We start from the raw sequence: 20,908 nt of genomic DNA, 5'->3' as shown, positions 1-20,908 counted from the left end.
CTGATGATGGACAGGACTGACTCAAGCCAATCACGTCTGAATATGGAACTTTTTATTTGACATGTCAGGGAGGCAGCATATTAAAACATGTTCATTCATCCTCACAGTCCCACTGATGCTTGATGTAGAAATCTGGCATCGCATCATAATAGACACTTGTGTCTTGAACCATGGGAGGGAATGAACTGTCAAGAGCCTTTAAAAGCCCCGGGCATAATGCTGCCAAGATGGAAGTAAATGCCTCACTTGATGGGTCACACTTACCCTTCAAGGTCCTGAGGAACCTATTCAGAAAACTCTCTCCTGGAGTATTAAATTGCACCCTAGCGGTTTCCCACCCTTACGACTGGGGAAGTTAATCACCTACCAAGGAAAAGCAATTCTCTCCTGATTCACAAATACAGAATTTCCAACTCTACACCTTGGATTTCAAGAAATCTTGAGCATATAATGTAAAATGTTCAAAATCTCTGTGTAGGTTTAAAAACCAACTCAAGAGAGTTAAACCTCTCTGTGCTGGAGAAGGTCTTAGTTGAGCTTATTTTCCCATGATGCACATAATTTCATGTGCACCCGCAGTATTGGAACAATAAGTAACAAACTTCAAGACATCTGAAAAAATAACATTTTTGAAATCTTCCACAATAACCTTTGGATCACAATCCTTTTGTTTTCTTTTTTAAACTCAGGGAGTTGAGCTAAAAGTCCACTGCAATATTCATACATCTGTATTTCTTCAGAAAGCACATAAATGATTTGTGTAGTTTTAAAATATGTATAAGTAGGCAAACAATGATTCTATACCAAGTTGAACACAGACATGCTGAGGAAGCAACAGAGGAAATTGCAGTAGATTCTGGTACTCTGTCCCGCGAAACAGCGGTTTTCAAGTTTAGAGAGTGAGAATGCACTAGATTGGAAACACTGGATAAGCAAACTTTATTAATCCACTTAGCTCATGCTGCCACAGCAAAACTCTGCATGTGTCTAAGGAGTGCGTACCGCGTCCCTTCTCAGATCTGCTGCTTTGGCTTTGTCCTTCCCACTGGAACTCAATGCAACAGCTTCCAGAAGAATGTGAAGCCACCTCCCATCTTTCCTTATTCCACATCCCAGAGTCTCACTTCCCAACAGGGACACATTTCCAAAGCTTTTGTAAATTTTGCCTGAGCAATCTTTTTCCTCTTAGGGAGAAAGTCATTTACCTTCCTCACAATCTCATTTCAATTAATTCTTTTGTTTTTTCTAATTACTGCTAACAAAAGCTAGAACGGTATTAATTGTAAAAGAGAAGTCAAATTAATCCAAATTTACACATGGAGGAGGAAGAGTCCCTTCAATTAAATGGCTTTTTCCCAGTTACCAGTTATATAAACGGTAAACCTGTAGAATTGAAGACAGGTGCTTACACTCTAATATAAAATGGAGAAAATAAGAGTGGTTTTAATCCTGGTCACTCACAAATGAATCATAGGGTTTATAAGTTTTTCAGTGATATTTTGCTAATTCTAATGGGTCAGGTCTTTTGGTTACATAGGCTGCAGCTATAAATATGTGAAGACAGCATATAGAAATGAAATTCAGGCCCTGGCGCAACACACTATAAAATAAGTTATTTATGCTCTTGGACAAACTTTAGTGGACACTGGACATAGACCTTAGATATGCTGATCTAAGAGCAAAGAAGGCACAGAAACTGTTTGAACTTATAGGTTTTCAATTCTTGTTTGGTCAAGCAGTGCAACATGCTGAAGCTTTAAAAGAAATGTTGAACAGGATTATTAATGCTACTCAGAAGGCAAAGACAGGAGTTGCAGAAGAAATCATAATCAAAAGTTATTTTCAATACCAAGACCCTTGGGAAGTTTGTCAAGTGATCAATCTGATCATCCAACTAATGCCATACCCTGACATATTTTATACTTCTTAAGAGAGATTTACAGCACTACGCTTTAATCTTGCATATTCATATTTGGATTTTGGCATTCTTGCTTCACACATCATCCTCTAATTTGTTAACATGTTTAAGGATAAAGCATATGTATATTTCTTTGAATTTTACATTCTCTGCATTTATACCTAACCACAGTGCCTTGACCTACTAAAAATTTCAGTTTTATGTTGATTTAAAAACATTTATATATGGAAACTCATGAAAAAGCTTATGAAAACCAAAATATACCCTAAGATCTTTTAACTGGGATCTATGTCAATCTTCAGAGAATGAGTGAACACCCTCAAATGGACAAAAAATTACATGTGTGTGCGCTCATATTTTTAGGGAGAGGAACCCTTACAGAGATCTGCTCTAAGGCAGATGTCCGTAACCCCAAGCAGGTGAAAAAAAAAAAACAAACCCTGAATCTTTAAATAATGTGCCATGTGTTTTGTCTAAAATAACTACATATCCATGTTTTCATAATGGGTTTTCATTTGTAAGGATGAAACAAAATTAGATATTAACATACAAATATGTAAACTTTCCTGGAACAAAATACAGCATCCCAAGGCTATAGGCTTTGACAACATCCAAGAAAGAACTATTTCAAATATGAAGGCAGTGATTGAGGGGGGCTCTGCAGGGAAGGAAATCTGGTTTCAGGTACAGGGCAGCTTTCATGCTAATGCCTTAGCTACACACTTCTTCATTTTATATTTACCTTAAGCCAATTAAAAACAGAAAACACAGTGTCTGGCTGAATAGTTCCCATTGGTCTTAGCAAAATCTGTCCACTGAGCTTGGTAAAGATTCAAAGCAAGATAAGGAGGTAATGCCGAGGGGCTTTAACAAAATAGTAAGCCAATGCTTCAGCACAGTTTATATGATTCTGTTTAATAAACACTAATTCTTCTCTTTTTTTTGTACCCAGTGTTTGGTACTGGATCTGTCCTTAAGAGCTTAAGATAATGAGTTCCTTTGTGCCCAGTAATTTATATAAATTTCAACCAAAAATAACTGATGAATGAAGGAATGAATAAATAAGATACAGGGTAATTATTTATACTTTTAAAAGATATATTTTTCAAACTAGTTTTTAACTTTTACATGCTGATTACCCTTGCAAAATTCTGATTGTATTCAAAATTTGATGGTAGAATGTTTTAAACATTCCTCTGTCCCAGTACCTCCACATATTAAGAATTGAGCAAATGATTCTTAACTTATTTATTATATTGTGGTATAAATGCAACATTTTTACCTTGGAGAGGAATGATATTTACATATATTCTAAAACTGAATTGATATTTCATTTGAAAAGAAGTGACTAGTAGAAAAGAAAGGGTTGTAGGGAAAAGGTCAGTTAGCAATATTTTATAAAAAACTAAAATAGCCAAGTGTGCCAGTTTGGATGTATTATGTCTCCCAAAATGCCATGTTCTCTGATGCAATCTTGTGGAGGCAGACATGTTGGCAATGACTGAGTTGGAACCTTTGGATTGGGTTGTTTCCATGGAGATGTGACCCACCCAACTGTAGCCTGGGCCTTGATTAGTTCACTGGAGCCCTATAAAAGCTCAGACAGAAGGAGCTCATTGCCAGCTGCAACTTACAGAGACATTTGGAAGACAGCCTTTGAAAGCACAGTTGTGCTGACGCTTCGGAGGTACTAGTCCAAAGTTTTCCCCAAGAAGCTGATACAGAGACATTCTGGAGAACGCCATTTTGAAATGCAACCTGGGAGCAAGCAGACGCCAACCACATGCCTTCCTAGCTAACAGAGGTTTTCTGGACGCCAATGGCCTTTCTCCAGTGAAGGTACCCTATTGCTGATGGCTTACCTTGGATACTTTATGGCCTTAAGACTGTAACTTTGTAACCAAATAAACCCCCTTATAAAAGCTAATCCATTTCTGGCATTTTGCATTAACAGCAGCATTAGCAAACTGGAACACCAAGTTTAGAGGCTCACTTCTTTTCTTTCTTTCTTTTTTTCTTAAGAAAACTTATCATTATACCCACACACCAACACTACCACTGATTCAATAGCCTGTACTTGTCTGAGATCAATTTAATGGAACCTCCTCACACTATCAGGTGCCTCCCACAAAACACCCATTAATTGCTGCCCTTTCATTCCTTCCAGTGATCACCCCCTCTTACTATAGAATTCAGCACATGGCTTTGAGCACAATCTCAACTTAGTGACAAAGCCATGATTCTTAATTAAAAGGCTCAAAAATCATTGCACTGATGTTCCACTGAAGAATTCTGTGAAGATATTTTCAGGGATTTCAGTAAAAGTGAACATTTGGCAAACCTGTTCAGAAACAAGAAAGGAAAGATACTGGAACTCTACAGCAAAACTTTTTGCCCAATTAAATCCTGAGAGCCTGAGCGTGAAGCAGCAGACACCAGCACAAAGCGAATCTCAGCATGACAGGATGGCTGCAATTGTGAAAGGCTGAACAAAGAACAAATCAAACAAAACCACCCTAATCAAACACGGATGGAACTGACAGATCACGCATGAAAATACTTCCTAACTCTCACTTCCATTTAGAAAATGCGTCAGAGTCGAAGTCAGAACAAGTGATTATGTTTCTGTCTAATGGGAGATTTAGGTATCTGTAAAAACATCAAATATCCCAGATGTACAAAAATGTGTTATACCCCATCTTTAAGGAAAATATTTTAGTTCTACTAATTAGGACTCCAGGACTGGTTTTCCAGACAGTCCTACAACAAAAAATTTATTATAAACAGAATTTCCTATTTGGGCTTTGATTTAACTGTACAGATCCCACATTAAGCTTAATTTCCCTTCAGACTAAAGGGACAACAACCTTGTTATCTTTTCTCCATCTATGAAGGATAAGTTGAATCCTTAAAATTATAAGAGGGAAGACTCAGGTAATATTTAGCTTATATCACATGAGGACATGAGCAACTTGAATGAGTACTGAAAAAGTAACAAGCAGGGGGCACAAAATTGTAGAAGGTTGGCTAATAAATGAAGGTAGTATGGCACTGGTAGCTCTTAAGTTTGGAATATGGGAAGACTCAAAGGGTGATGGAAATTCACAATGTGTGATGCAGCTTTGGAGAACAATTTAAGTTTCCTGGAAAAAAAAAATTCCTTGGTGTTCTAAGTAAATTTTTTAGGAAAGTGAAAAAGTCCAAGGGGGAGGAGGGTGGGGCAAGATGGCAGAATAGAGAGGTGTGGAATGTAGTTAGTCCTCTGGGGCAAGTAGTAAACAGCCAGGAACAACTAGTAAATAGTCTGGAACAACTGTTGGGGGACATCCATGACTGAACACACATCATACATCAGCCTGGAATGGGTGGGCTTTGATATCGCAGCACAGAACTTAAAGTAAAGCTCCTCAAACTGCGGAGCTGGTGCATGACCCCCACCAGCAATGCAGGCTGATTTGCAAAACTTCACTGTGGGAGAAAGAATCAGTCCCTGCCAGAGCAAGGGAATGTAGCTCAACCAAGCTCCAATGGTGATTTTAATTAACAAATTTGGATGACTAAATACAAGCTACAAACACAGATAAATCTGGAAAAAGAAGGAAAGGAATCTGAGGTTCCTCCCTGCAGAGAGGAGACAGGGCTGACGGGGGCAAAAAAAAAAGATTAAGAAAAAATTAAAGAAAAATAAAAAGTAAATAATTAAAAACAGAGGTGTTTGGAGACAGTTGAACTCAGAATACTGGAAAACAGCTGCATCACAAGAAAAGGGGCACATAGAACTGGGTACCAACACCAGTTGATCGGCAAAACTGGAGGGCTGGGGACTGGCTCTGAAAAGGGGCTTTCTCTTTTTTTCCTTTCCTTTTTCTCTCATTCTAAGTAATTCATTAGAGAAAGCCTCAGGCATTTTCAATTTTCATTGTTGATCCATGTAAGGGTGAAGTTAACAGAGTCACAGAGACAAAGGAAGAATTCAAGTGTAGGAGATAACACTCTAAGTAAAGCAGGGCAGGGCCCAGCTCCCACAGAGAATTCAGAACCCAGGGCTTGGGAGGAGGGGGGTGGAGGATAAAAAAACAGAAATAATTTAAGCTTGGCTTCTGATACCCATGGCCCCTGGCTAGGACAGGGTCCCCTGAGAATTAAAAGGACCATACCTCTTTGCACCAGGGCAGAGCTGTGGGCTGACAAGCTACACCTGCTGGGCAGGACAGAAAAAGCAGAGTCTAGAGGAAGGCCTTACAAGACATCTCACAATCTGCTGGGTCTCACCCTCAGGGAAACCTGATACTGAATACAGCCTCCTCCTGAGACCTGGTCTGGGAAAATCTGACTGGGGAAATTGAGGAAACCAGATGCCTAGACAACACAAAATTACAAATCACATTAGGAGAAATGAAGATATGGCCCAGTCAGAGGAACAAACTTAGCAGGAGATGGAAGAAATTGGTGGCATAGAGAAGAGTGGAAGCTAGTTAGACCCCCTGGAACAACTAATAAACAATTAGGAACAACTAGTAAATAATCTGGAATAACTGCCAGGGGACAACCATGACTGCCCACACATTGTACACCAACCTGAATTGGGAGGAATGCCCAAGATCACAGCATAAGTAAAAATGGCGGATCCAAGCTGGGAGCCCCTTCCCCCCAAAGCCCGAGCTGCAAAACCTCGCTGTGCTAGAGAGCAGCACTCTCCGAGCAAGTGGATATAGCTCAGCTGAGCTCCAACTGGGGTTTCAATTAACAAGTGTGGACTGCTCAATAAAAGATACGAATCCCCAACAAGCAGGCAGGGCTTTTGGTGACTACTGACCTTGGAGAGCCGGAGGGTGGCCACAGACTGGCCCTAAAGGGGGCTTTCTGTCCCTTTTTTGGCTCAGTGGAGAGAGCCTCACCCATTTTCAGTTCTCAGGGCTCTGACCCAGACAAGGGTGGAGACAGCACAGGCAGGGCGACTATTCAAATGTAAACAACCTCTCCCTAGGATGTGTCTTCCCTAAGAGGAAGAAGGTGGTGCCAAGCTCTACTACCTGCCTTCCATTCAGACCTTACTTCAGAGCCCAGGGGAAAACAGCCACACCTCCTTACACTAGTCTGGAGCTACAGGCTGACAGGCGCCACTGGGTGGGTGGAAAAGCATAGTGACTTGAGGCCTGACAGGGTGTACCAATCTTCTAAGACACCCTCAGGGAAACTGGATACTATTCCCTCCTTCCAAGACCTGAGCCTGTTCTGGTCTGGGAAAACCTGATTGGGGTAACCAAGGAAACCAGATTCCTGGACAACAGAGTACTACAACCTACAATAAGAAGAATGAGGTTATGGCCCAATTGGGGGAGCAAACTTACACTTCAACTGAGATACAGGAATTGAAACAACCATAAGGTAGAAATTGAAAGTTTGAAAACAAACCTGGCAGAATCTATGGAAATGAAAGTCACAACACAAGAGATGAAAGACACAATGGAAACATACAACAGCAGATCTCAAGAGCCAGAAGAAAACACTCAGGAACCGGAGAAGAAGGCACCTGAAAGCCGACACGCAAAAGAACAGGTGGGGAAAAGAATGGAAAAATATGAGCAATGTCTCCAGGAATTGAACGACAACACAAAACGCAGGAATGTACGTATCATGGGTGTCCCAGAAGGAGAAGAGAAGGGAAAAGGGGCAGAAGCAATATAGAGGAAATAATCAATGAAAATTTCCCATCTCTTATGAAACATAAAATTATGGATCCAAGAAGCGCAGCATACTCCAAACAGAATAGATCTGAATAGGCCTACGCCAAGACACTTAATAATCAGATTACCAAATGTCAAAGACAAAGAGAGAATCCTAAAAGCAGCAAAAGAGAAGTGATCCATCACATACAAAGGAAGCTTGATAAGACTATGTGAGGATTTCTCAATAGAAACCATGGAGGCAAGAAGGAAGTGGGGTGATATATTGAAGATACTGAAAGAGAAAAACCACCAAACTAAGAATCCTATATCCAGCAAAACTGTCCTTCAAATATGAGGGAGAGCTTAAAACATTCTCTGACAAACAGACAATGACAGAGTTTGTGAACAAGATATTCGCTCTATAGGAAACACTAAAGGAAGCAATGCAGACAGAAAGGAAATGACAGCAGTGAGAGGTTTGGAAAACAATTTTGGGAGATAGTAGCACAGCAATGTAAGTATACTGAACAAAGATGGCTGTGAGTATAGCTGAAAGAGGAAGGTTAGGACCATGTGGGACACAAAATCTAAAGATGAAAGATAAAGACTGGGACTATATAACTCAGTGAAACCTAGGGTACTCAACAGTTGTAATAAAAGGTACAAATATGTTTTTACATGAGGTAGAACAAATGAATGTCAACATTACAAGGTGTTAAAAATTGGGTGGGATTGGGGGGGAAATACAATCAAAGCAAACTAGAGACTCTAATTAACAGAAACATTCTATTATGCTTCCTTTAATATAACAAAGGCAATATTTCAAATCTAAATGCATATGAGGGGGGCAGTGGTGCATAGGGGAAGGGTATGGGACTCCTGGCACTGGTGATGTTATCTGACTCTTTATTCTACTTTAGTTTAATGCTGTCTTTCCTTTGGTTGCTTCCTAGCTGCCATGTATGTTTGTTTTTTTCTCTTTCTTTTTTCTTTTTCTTTTGTCCCTATACCTTCTTTGACTCTTCCTCCTTCTTTGTGGAAGAAATGGTGCTGAATACATAAATATGTGACTATACAGGGAAACAATGACTGTTTACTTAGAGGGGATGTATGGTGTGTGAAAAAAAACTGTCTTAAAAAATGTCTTAAAAAAATGGGTTGATGAAGAAATCTTGAGGGCACTATACTGAGTGAAGTAAGACAGACACATAAGGACAAATATTGCAGGGTCTCACCGATATGAACTAATTATAATATGCAAACTCATAGACATGAAATATAAGTTACCAGAATATAGAATGAGGCTAAAGAATGGGGAACGGTTGCTTATTATGAGCAGAATGTTCAACTAGGGCGAACTTGAACGTTTGGAAATGGACAGAAGTGATGGTAGCATGTTGTGAGAATAACTAACAGTGCTGAATGGTGTGTGAAGGTGGTGGAAAGGGTAAGCTCAGAGTCACGTATGTCACCAGAAGGAAAGCTGGAGGTTAAAAGATGGAAATGTATAAAACAGTGAATCTTATGGAGGACAATGTCTGTGATTAACTGTACAAATATTAGAAATCTCTCATGAACTAGAACAAATGTATGACACTGTAACTAGAAGTTAATAATAGAGGGGCATATAGGAATCATCATCATGAGGCTTTAATTTTGATAAACTAATCCAGTGACCCAAGAATATACTGGAAAAGTTGATTGAGAAGGTAGTATTGGGAGTTATAAGTAGTGTTTTTTCTTGTTTTTTTTTTCTTTTTTTTCCTTTCCCTTAGTCTTCAGGAAAAAGGTAAGTTGACCTGAACAACCTTCTTTTGCACTGGGAAATGAATAAATGTTTGAAATACTTTTAAAGAATTTTTTAAATAAAAACTCTGAAAAATATTAAATATCTGTAACTTATATTGACCAACTTTCAATGTCATAAGTGTATCCTAATCTTATGTATGTTTAACTGGAAAACATAGATTATTATCTTTTGTTAAATTATGTATACTCAGTGGACCAATATAATATTAAAGTATGTATATATTATATAATATATAAATATATCTGTATCTCATGTTCACTTGTGTAGGATGAATGTCTTAGAGTTGTTTGTGATTATATTTTACATTGTTGATTTTGGCTCCAAAACCTGTGCTTGAAAAGGACAGATAAGTATCGATGAGACCTAAGTGGCACTACTTACAAAGTTTTAACTATCTTCTACATACTTGCTCAGTCGATTTGGGCTCTCTTTATACAATTTTCTCTGTTTCAGACTTCCAAATTGTAGACTATAATTATGAGAATAAACTTTAAGTAAATAATAAAGCATCCTATTCACACATCCTATTCAAAAAAAAAAATAATAGAGGGGCATATAGGAAAAAATATACAACTATTGCAAACTATATATCGCAGTCAGTAGTATCTTCTTAACATTCTTTCATCAAGAGTACCAAATGTGCTATACCAATACTATGAATCAATAATGGAGGGGAGGTGGTTAGACGTATGGGAGGATTTGAGTTTCCTTTTTTTTTTTTTTTTTTTTTGTCTTTATTTCTTTTCTAGAGTAATGAAAATGTTCTAAAAATTGAAAAAAAATTAATTGTATTGATGGATGCACAGCTGTATGATGGTTCCATGGGCAATTGATTGTACACTTTCAATCTTTAGGTAATTGTATGGTACGTGAACAGTCTCAATTTAAAAAAAAAGAGACTGCTGGAAGAAGTATACATTCAGTGGAGTCTGCATTGGTACAACCACTTTGGGAGACTATTCAGCATTGTCTACTAAAACTGGATATATGCATACTCTATGATCTGGCAATTCTATTACCAGCTATATATCCAATGGTAAAAAATGTACATATATGTACCAAAAAGCATGGATAAGGATACTCAGAGCAGTATTATTTGTTATAGCCTAAACTGGAAACAAATGCAAATGCCCACCAGTGGTGAAATGGATAAATTTTGATAGATTCACACAATGGAGTACTATACAACAATGAAAGTGAATGAATTACAGCCATGCACAATGGCATGAATGAATCTCACAAACATAATTTTAAGGGAAAAAGGAAGACACAAATAATGCATTATGTATAATTTCATTTATATGAAGTTCAAGAACAGACAAAAATCCATGGTGTGAGGAGTGAGCATGGTGGCTTCCTTTTCAGTAATGGAGAGGAGGTGTGAAAGAGTCTCCACCTGGCTGGGGTCTTGACTGGCCTCCAAGTCACTGTCACTGAGACAGCTGGGAAAATCCAGACTGCCTTCCCTAGAGATGTGAGAGGAGAACTGGGTCCACTCTGGGACATGGGGCAGGGACAACTCCATTTCCTAAAACATGCCCTATGTCTGTCTGCCTTTTCATTTTTACCTTTCCTAATAAAATTTCAAAAAAAAAAAAAAATCAAATCGACAAGTTGAGGGAAGATATGGCAAAAGAGATGAAGGACATAAAGACGACATTGGGTGAACATAAGGAAGAACTCGAAAATTTGAAAAAACAAATGGTGCAACTTATGGGAATGAAAGGCACAATACAAGACATGAAAAACACAATGGAGACATAGAAGAGCAGATGTGAAGAGGGAGAATAAAAGATACAACTTTGCAAGGTGTTTAAAAATGGGGTGATTTTGGGGAAAAAATACAGTCAATGTAAACTAGAGTCTATAGTTAACAGTAACATTGTCATATGCTCCCATTAGTTGTAACAAAGGCAAAATACAAAAGCTAAATGTCTATAAGAAGGGGATATAAGGGAAGGGTATGGGATTCTGGGTGTTGGTGTCATCATCTGACTTTTTTTATTGTTATTTTATTTTAATTTTATTTTTTCTTTAGTTGCTTTTTAGTTGTCACTTTTTTCCCCTTTCTTTTTCTCTTTTCATTTCACATTTTTTTTTTTTTTTTTTTCTGACTCTTCCTCTTTCTTTGTGGACGAAATGGAAATGTCCTCATGTAGACAGTGGCGGTGAATGCTTAACTATGTGATTATACAGGGAACCACTGATTGTTTACTTAGCTGGGAATGTATGGTGTGTGAATAAAGCCATCTAAAAAATAAACAGGGACACAAGTGCTGGAAAAAATGTGGAGAAAGGGTCATACTTAATCACAGCTGGTGGGGACGTAGAATGGTGCAGCCCATAAGGAGGGCAGTGTGGTGGTTCCATAGGAAGCTAAGCATGGGGTTGCCGTATGGTCCTGCAACTTGGTTACTGGGTATACACGTGGAAGAACTGAAAACAGGGACATTTGAACAATGGGGTTTACGGTGTCAGTATTCACAATTTGTAGTGGATGGAGGTGGCCTAAGGGTACATCAACTGATGAACGGAATGGTGAACAGTGGTTTATACATACAATGGAATACTGAGCTGCTACAAGAAGGAGTGACACTGTGAGGTGAACGGACACGGAGGACAGGATGTTGAGTGAAATGGAAAGAAAAACATTATAATGCCTCACTAACATGGACTAAATATAATGTGCAAACTCTGAGAACTGAGTCTGAAAGCATAGGTTATCAGGGGAAGGTTTACTGTAAAGGTTCCTAGATCGTAAACTCTTACAGCAGTTATAGCTATTCATGAGTTGTAATGGTTATTTCTAAATTCTGAGATGCTTGAGCTCTTTGTGTACAATCTGGTTGGTCCCTGGAACTTTGGGTATCTGTGTGACACCTGAGACCCAGAGCCAGAGTCCAGGAGCTGTGATGTCAGCATTACTCCATACTGCAAATGTTAAGGAGTCTGAAACAAGAGATAGGACTTGAATTACATATGAACAAAATGGACTTGGTTAGGACTAAGGTAAATCACACTAAAGGGTAAAGGATGATAGTGAAAGTGTTTTTAAAACTTCAACTTCTATGTGAGACAAAAGGAAGAGATATTTATTAGGTGCAAAATCTATATTTCTTGTAACACACTATATAATTTAACTTGCATGGTCAGTTTATTCAAACAACACAATTACACGGAACATTGAATAGGGAGTGAAATCTGGTTGGTTTGTACAGGTTAGTGTGAAGCTCCAATACATCTCAAAGTAATCTGGGCAAAGAATAAAAATGCATTTGCAAAACCTCCTTGAGGGACTGGGGGAAAATACGGAAATATTAAATTTCCCCACCTCAGGAATTAATGATATTCTCAGAAGCATTGGAGGCTACCAATTTAGAAGGATGAGCCCTCGATCTTGGGGCTTGCCCTTTTGAAGTTTGGTATTTCACAGGAGAGGCTAAGCCTACTTAAAATTGTGCATAAGAGTCATCCCCAGAGAACCTCTTTTGTTGCTCAGATGTGGCCTCTCTCTCTAAGCCAATTCTGCAGGTAAACCCACTGCTCTCCCCACTATGTGGGAAATGACTCCTAGGAGTGTAAATCTCCCTGGCAACATGGAACATGACTCATGGGGATGAACTTGGCCTTGGCATCATGGAATTGAGAAATCCTTTTTGGACCCAAAGGGGGAAGAGGAATGAAAGAAAATAAAGTTTCAGTGGCTGAGAGATTTCAAATCGAGTTGAAAGGTCATTCTGGAGATTATTCTTATGCATTATATAGATATCCCTTTTTAGTTTTTAGTGTATCGGAATAGCTAGAAGAAAACACCTGAAACTGTTGAACTGCATCCCAGTAGCCTTTATTCTTTAAGATGATTATATAACTATATAGCTTACACTGAGTGACTGTGTGACTGTGAAAACTCTGTGGCTCCCACTCCCTTTATACAATGTATGGACAGATGAATAGAAAAATGAGGACAAAAAGTAAATGAATAATGGGGGGATGGGGGTTATGCGATGTTTTGGGTGTTCTTTTTTACTTTAACTTTTATTCTGATTCTTTTTTTGTGTGTGGTAATGAAAATGTTCAAAAATTGATTGTGGTGATGAATGCACAAGTATAGAATAGCACCGTCAACAACTGATTGTACACCGTGGATGACTGTATGGTATGTGAATTTATCTTAATAAAACTGAATTAAAAAAAAAAAAAAAAAAGCCCAAGTGGTTGACTTAAAAGAGGGACTTAGTCCTCAGAAGAATAAGAGCTTATCCTTAATACAAAGAGGCAACTTGACTCTTCTTCCTTTCTTCCTGGGGAAAATAAAACTGTTTTAACAAATGTAATAGTTGGAATTATTATTTATTTTTACTAAGCATATATATCTATATGTGATTCTAAGTATTAGTCAAAACAATTGCACTCTAGAGGCTGGGCATTCATTTTATCAGCCTGTAGGCATGTGCAGAAAATTCCAGAAATAAAGCACATGCAGATATGGGGACTTACAATATTAAATTAATAGTAGAGCAAGGAATTCTACATACACTGAAATATTATCTCATAAAAACTTATGAGTTTGAGTTTAAAAGTAAGGATTAAATCTGACCTTCAGAGATAGTGTGTGCAAACAACCCATGTTTCCGAAACCCAAGTTTAGAAGTCTGGGTTCAATTTGGTCAGGGATGGAGGAATAATTATCCTGAAAGGAATAAAACACCTGCACAATCCACAGAATCAACATGCTTTCAATTATTTATTTACATTCAACAAATATTTACTGACTATTTTATATTTTACAGGCACTGTGTAAGATCTGAAGGAGATCTCATAAATATTTATTTATGGTTACAGTGGCGACCTACCACAGATAATACTACCTGGCAAGGTCTAGATTTCTGCCTTTCAAAAGCAATGCATAGAATTCCTCAGAAAGTATTTAGAACTTTCTGGCATTTTTCAAACTATGTACTGAAATGCCATGTTAAATCATATTTTAAAATTTTAATAAAATACTCGGATAAAGATGGTAACCTAACAAAAATGGCAGGTAAAGCCCAAATTACAGACCTGTGATTAACCACTCCATACTATGTGTGAAAGTCCTATGAATTCCAAAGGAACCCATGGCTTACTCAATAGCAATCTGCTTTTTTTTTTTTTTTTTGACAGTAAGATGATCTTCCTAATACAGTTTTAAATTTTTATTTCAAATAAACATGTCATCTAATTCCATATGAAGTGATCAACTGGCCCACAACCACTGGCATTATGACTAATCTAAAATTACCCCTTCTGGTGAAACATGAAACTTTGGCAAACATTCTCCTTGCCACTGCCTTTTCTGGGATGGCTGATGAAACTAAAAGTTTTAAAATGTGCATTTGGTAAAGACTCCATTCAGCCTACATTTTATGTTTAGCTCTATCAATGACTATTTAGCAAAGATCTTTCTTCCGAGATTGGACTTCTAGTTAGAAAGCTTCACTAAATGTCAGTTATTAAGATTTTGATCTCAACAACCCTGCACTGTTCTGACTAATGATCCCAATGGCCCAACCCCATAGATGTGTTCTCGAGAAAGAAAGAGGAACTAAGGAACTTTTTATATGCAAGGGCCATTAACAGAATTTTACTGAGCAGGGTCTTGCTAGGACTGAGCTTTTTTCCAAATAGCAAATGAAAACGCTAATGTGCGTAATCTTTTCCAAAAGCTTTGTTGAGCGAAGACATGTGGGCTAGTGAGAAGACACCACAGTGGCATTCTACTCCCTCCCTTATTAGCAGGGCCTCCCAGGACCAGCCACTCACCCTCCCGGGGTTTCTGTGAAGTGGTCAGTAAAAAGGGGTCAATATTATCTGGATATCTGGAAGGGTGCCACAAACTCTTTAATGATTTCCTCACAGTTTTCAGCACTATAAACTTAGCATAGAAAGAAAAATACAAAAGGTGAGGAGAATCAGTGCAAGTGGATGGCTTTTTGGTTTGGTTACATAATGTATACATAGACTTCTAGATGGAGTAACTAACAGGGACTGGATTTACCCTCCTGTTTGAAAAAAACAAAAATTGGACAAAATGCATGTAACAATGTTTTTGGAAGAATTAGACATCAAGCAATGATGAGCTCTGAGAGACAGGAAACAAATGACGTCATCCCTACAATCGACCAGGTTTCCTGCCTTGAGAGAGTTTCCAGGTGGCAGCTCAAGGAGAGGGTACCAGGTGGAGGCTGCTGGGCTCCCTGAGTTAAAGACCTGGAGAGAGAGTCTGGGGAGACCCAGGTGGCTACAGTTCAAAGGTAGCGTATTAGAGAAGAACTAGAGATGTGCAGAGGCTTCCTCTGGAGAATGCAGCTGAGTATTAATTAGCACATGCATATGGAAAACACTACCCGAGAAATAGTACAACTGAAGGGTATATTTAAAAATCATCAAACTGGGTAATTGTTTTGTATATATGTGTTACCACAATAGAAAAGTAAATAAAGTAAACCACTGAATCTACACCTCCCTACCTAAAAGATCCTACCTGAGGGCTGGGAAAGAACCATGTGAAAGGATGTAGAGGGAACAATGCCTGGTGCTCAAGCAGGGTCAGAACAGTGTCTGGTCCCTCCAGCCAGACTGGAAAACCTCAAGGTTCATAATGCAGTACTCAAAAGGTCTTGCCTCAGCATTGGAGAATAATTACCCGTAGATTGATAATTGTTCCCATCCCCCCAAACAAATTTTAAAAGCAAATTCCAAAAGAATCAAACTGTTTCCAAATAACTTAACTGCATTCCAAAACAAAGTCCAAGAATATCTGAAGGAATACAAAAATATCCAATATCCAAAAAGGTAATTATTTACAATGCCTGGCATCCAGGAAAAATTACAAGGGGTGAAAGGATGCAGGAAAATACCACCCATAAAGAGGAGAAAAATCATTCAGTCAACATCAACCAAAATCTGACAGCTTTAGAATTAGCAAACAAAGATATTAAAACAGTTATTATAATTTTCCATAGCTACCAAAGGTTAGAATATGGACGACATAAGAAATAAAAAAGGAATGAACTTATAGATGTCAAAAATACAATTTGTGAGATGAAATATAGCTGGAGGGATTAACAGAAGATTGAATGCTATAGAAGAAAAGATGAGTGAACTTGAAAACCCAACAATAAGTATCTAAAATGAAACATGCAAAGAAAAAATAATTAAAAAATGAAATGAACAGAGTGTGAGATGAGAAACAACTTCAAATACATGTTAGTGGAATTCCTGAAAGAGAGGAAAGAGGAGACACCAGCAAACAATGTGAAGAAAAGAAACTTTCTAAATTTGATGAAAACTATCAATCTAAGATCTAAGAATCCCAATGAACCCCAAGCACATGAAACATAACATGAAACATAAAACTACACCAAGGCACGTTCATCATAAACAAATTGCTCAAAAACTGTGATAAAATCTAAAAAGCGGCCAGCCAGGAAAAAAAAAAAAAACAGGTGCTATTTATAGAGGAATAAAGATAAGAACAACATCAGCTTTCTTGCTGGGAACAATGCAAATAAAATGATAGTAGAGTATAACCTTTAAAGTAGAAGAAAAACCTCTCAACCCAAACAGCCATACTTGCCAAGAATATTTCTCAAAAATCCAGGTAAAATAAAGACATTTTCACACACACAAATCCTAAAAAAAGTTCACTGTCAGCCTAACAACACTAAAAGAAATGTTAAAAGAAGTCCTTCAGGCAGAAGGATAATTACACCAGATGGACACATGGATCTATACAACAGAATGAAGAGAACCAAAAATGGTAACTATATGGGTAAATATGTGAGATTTCTTTCTTATTGTTTAAATCTCTTTAAAAGATAATGGACTGCAAGGAAAATAACAACATAGTATTGGAGAGTTCAAAGATCAAGAGAACAGAAACGGAAGCACTCTACTGTAAGATTCTAATACAATATGTGAAGTGCTATAATATTACTTAAAATGATAACATATCACTGTGGTAAGTTAAAGGTATGTTCTGTAAACCCTACAGTAACCATAAAAAAATAACATGATAGAAGGTTATAGCTAACAAAGAAAACAAACAAGAAAAAGGGAATGAAGAGCAGATGGAACAATCAGAAAAAAGAAACAAAAATGGAAAGATAATAGATGGAGATGTCACTACATCAAGAAATACATAAAATATACATGGTCTCCTCAATTAAAAGGTAGCAATTGTTAGACTAGATCAAAAAGGCAAGATCCAACTATATGCTGCTTATGAGAAATGCATTTCAAATATAAAGACAAACAGGTCTAATGAATGTAAAAGGATGGAAAGATAGATTGTGCTTTCAAGAAAGCTGGACTGCCTAACCTTCAACTAGGTGCTTCCGGAAGGGGGAGGTAGGTTAGGCAGGCCATAGATGCTCCATTAGTTAAATCTCCTACCACTGAGTCTGGTGGATTAACCAAGATCTCCGACTTCCAACAACAACCACCCAGTCTGTGAAAAAGGGGGAGCCCTGGAGATACTTTGCCAGCCAAAAGACAGCTTGCCAAACTACTTCTCCCAGCCCTAATAACATAAAAGCAGAGGGCCCTTTGAAATTATCGTTTATGTAATCACTTGTTAAATCATACTTTTGAAAGTTATAATCTTCTGTATATATGTTATATTTCACAATGAGGAAATAACTGAAATTGAGGAACTGTAACCCATAACATTCTTTGAAATTTGCTCTCAAACTATCTGTTAAATTGTACTTTGAAAGTTATCACTTTTCTGTATATATGTTATATTTCACAGTAATAATAAAAAAAGAAAACTGGAGTAACTTTACTAATATTATACAAAATAGACTGAAGAGCAAAGCTAATTATCAGGGAAAAAGAAGGTCATTACATAACAATAAAAGGGTCAAAGAGGACATAAAAACTCTGAATCTTTATGCACCTAACAACAGAGCTTCAAAATACACAAAACAAAACTGACAGTACCGGAAAGATAGATATATCCACAATGACAGAGATTCCAATATCCCTCACTCAATAACAGATGGAAGAGTAGACTTAATGAACACACTCCCCCTCAGAATGTTCCTCACATCCAATGTAAACTCTCCCACTGAGCCCCATGGAGGAAATCTAGGCCTGCATGCCTTGCCAGCTTTCTGGGTATCAATCACCGAATATCATAAATTAGCTTGCCTGCTGCTGACGTCATGACTGACAAGGGATTCCCCCAGTGAATATGGCCACTGCCATACTCTGAGAGCAGGAACTGAGTTCTGGTCCCTGTTGGGCCACTAAAAACCTTATAACTCAGCCAAGTCTAAACTTTCTCTAGTCGTTAGCTACATCACTTAGACGAGGGGCCGGGGCTCAGTTACTTCTTAATTCCTTCCATCTTTACAATTTTGTGGTACCTTGACTAAATCTCTACACACCATCACCTCAAGAAAGTCAATTCATCTTGGGAAGCCTCTCGGGCTTCTCTGCGGAGAGATGTGAGGTTCAGTTAGGCCGAGAAGATGCATGGAGGCAGCTCCCTGTGACCCTTCAAGTTGAGAAGACGGAATGGCTGGAGATTAACCATTTGCTCCCAGCATTTCTCCACACATCTCCTCACGGCCCTCAGTTCCGAGTGCCCTCCCTCTGCCCCCCACTACTGTCTGTTCTGTGACCTACAGCGAAGGTGTGAGGCGAGGCCTCAGCAAGACGTACCCGAGGAGGAACGGCCTGGAGAGCGGTTATGTAGTTCTCCAGAGCCAGCCGGCGGCGGTCGTTGAGCATGGCTTCCACTCTGGCCATGTGTGTCTCTACCAGCTGCTGCCTCTCGTTTGCTGCCTCTTGTTCCAGAGATTCCACTTTTTCTTGGAAATGCTGCCATTGTAAACACACACACATGACAACTGGGAATTGAACAGGCAAGATGGGGCAGCAAATTCGTCTTTCAAGAGTGCTGTCATATTCCATTTTCTTCAAGTGATGAAAACAATCCTGAAGACTGTACACAATCGTTCCAAATTTTGATGACTTCAGCATGTTTCAGGAATTACCTCCCTTTCCTGCACCCATCTCCTAAAACCTAATTACTCATTGCAAATCAGTATTTCACAGGGTTGCTGAAGACTGACTTGACTGATGATAATGTAGGATAAATTTTTGCATTCTTAAAACTCTAAATTACATTGCATATTTTAAAGAACGCTTACTTCTCTCTTTGAAAGAATGTTAAGTGCTCATGATAATCTCTTGGTTTACTTAAAGTAATTTTGAGAGTGGTTTCAGACAAAAGTCTGAAGTCAGATAAAATTTTTGCTAAGGGGGAAAACGTGGTAGAAGATCATGGTGACTGGAAAGATATTCATTTTACTGATACAAAGTAGACTGCAAGCAACAATGTGTGTTTTATGGCAGTGGATTATAACTTGAGTTCATTGGGAACAAATACAAGACAGGGCATTAAGCAAACCACATAATTAATAGATGATGATTAGGAACAGCCCAGACTAACAGGAATATGAACCCACGAAGTTCCAGCACATGCTGGAACACTTGAAAACACAGAATATAAAGAGGTTCCTGGCATTTCCTGCTTGGAAGGGGAAGGGAGCACAACTTACCTGGATAACTGCCTTTTTATCAGCTTTAGGCAAGTTCTTTGCTTGACGTTCTGCCTCTTCCCATTCTCTCATGACCTATACAATAAAGAAAACATACGAGTGAAAAATCTTCAGTTCTTCCTTTGGATATAGCTGTAATGAGCTGAGTTATATTTCTCTTCTATTTTTGTCATTTTAAATGCTTTTTAAAATCACATTACTTTCTTGTCTGAACAATATTTGACGTCTCATTAGGCCGTAAATAAACTAAAATTGCAGTATACTAAACATAAATGTTCACATTTATTGTAGGAATATGGCCCTGTGAAGCAAAGATTTTTTTTTTTTTTTTGCTGAGACATGGCTGAAAGTCATTTTGATTGAACAAATGTCAACTACTCATGATAAGTATATACTTTTTGAACAGCATCTTTCAATTTTAAATTGAAAACATTAGTTTTAGTCTTTTATGAAAGCAAGATAAAAAAATAAAAAAATTTTGTGTTTGAAGCAGTATAGGGGAAAAAAGCAAATACAGTATTTTATGTATATGTGCACATGCCATAAATATGGTGTCAGAAAGAAGTTCAATGAAGAGGGAAGACAAAAAGGATATCTATTGCCAGAAATCCTGAGCTCCATTCCTTTGAAGAATTTATTAGGGTCCTTTGCCTAATCCAAGTCATGGACAGCAATGGCTAACTCTAAATCTCTCCAGAAATTTTAAGAAAATACACATTATCATTTTCTGAATGCAGCAAAAGAAGGATTCTTGGCAAGTAATGCTAATTTAGTAACCAGACTAATCTGTTTTGCAGCAAAATAAAGCTATCCTCTCAACCTTGATGTTGAACCAGGATTTCCCTAAGTGATACATACTCACTGACCAGAAAGCAAAGAGGAAAAGTCTGCACCTGCACAT

General features: G+C 38.0%; 1 protein-coding gene across 6 annotated transcripts in view; it reads right to left on the bottom strand.

Annotated features, from left to right (window-relative positions):
- Window positions 1–20,908, bottom strand: part of LOC119531590 (amyloid beta precursor protein) — a 310,781-nt gene that overhangs the window by 78,540 nt on the left and 211,333 nt on the right. For all 6 annotated transcript variants that reach the window (XM_037832974.1, XM_037832984.1, XM_037832991.1 and 3 more), the window contains 2 exons: window positions 20,008–20,082; window positions 19,106–19,264 (listed from right to left, as the gene is read on the bottom strand). In XM_037832974.1, the coding sequence (XP_037688902.1) occupies window positions 19,106–19,264; window positions 20,008–20,082 (234 nt within the window). The remainder of the gene's footprint in view (window positions 1–19,105; window positions 19,265–20,007; window positions 20,083–20,908) is intronic.

The sequence above is a fragment of the Choloepus didactylus genome, chromosome 1 (assembly GCF_015220235.1).
Source record: "Choloepus didactylus isolate mChoDid1 chromosome 1, mChoDid1.pri, whole genome shotgun sequence".
Classification (NCBI taxonomy): Eukaryota; Metazoa; Chordata; class Mammalia; order Pilosa; family Megalonychidae; genus Choloepus; species Choloepus didactylus.
The sequence above is the reverse complement of the archived record's forward strand: the minus strand, read 5'-3'. Positions and strand labels throughout refer to the sequence as shown.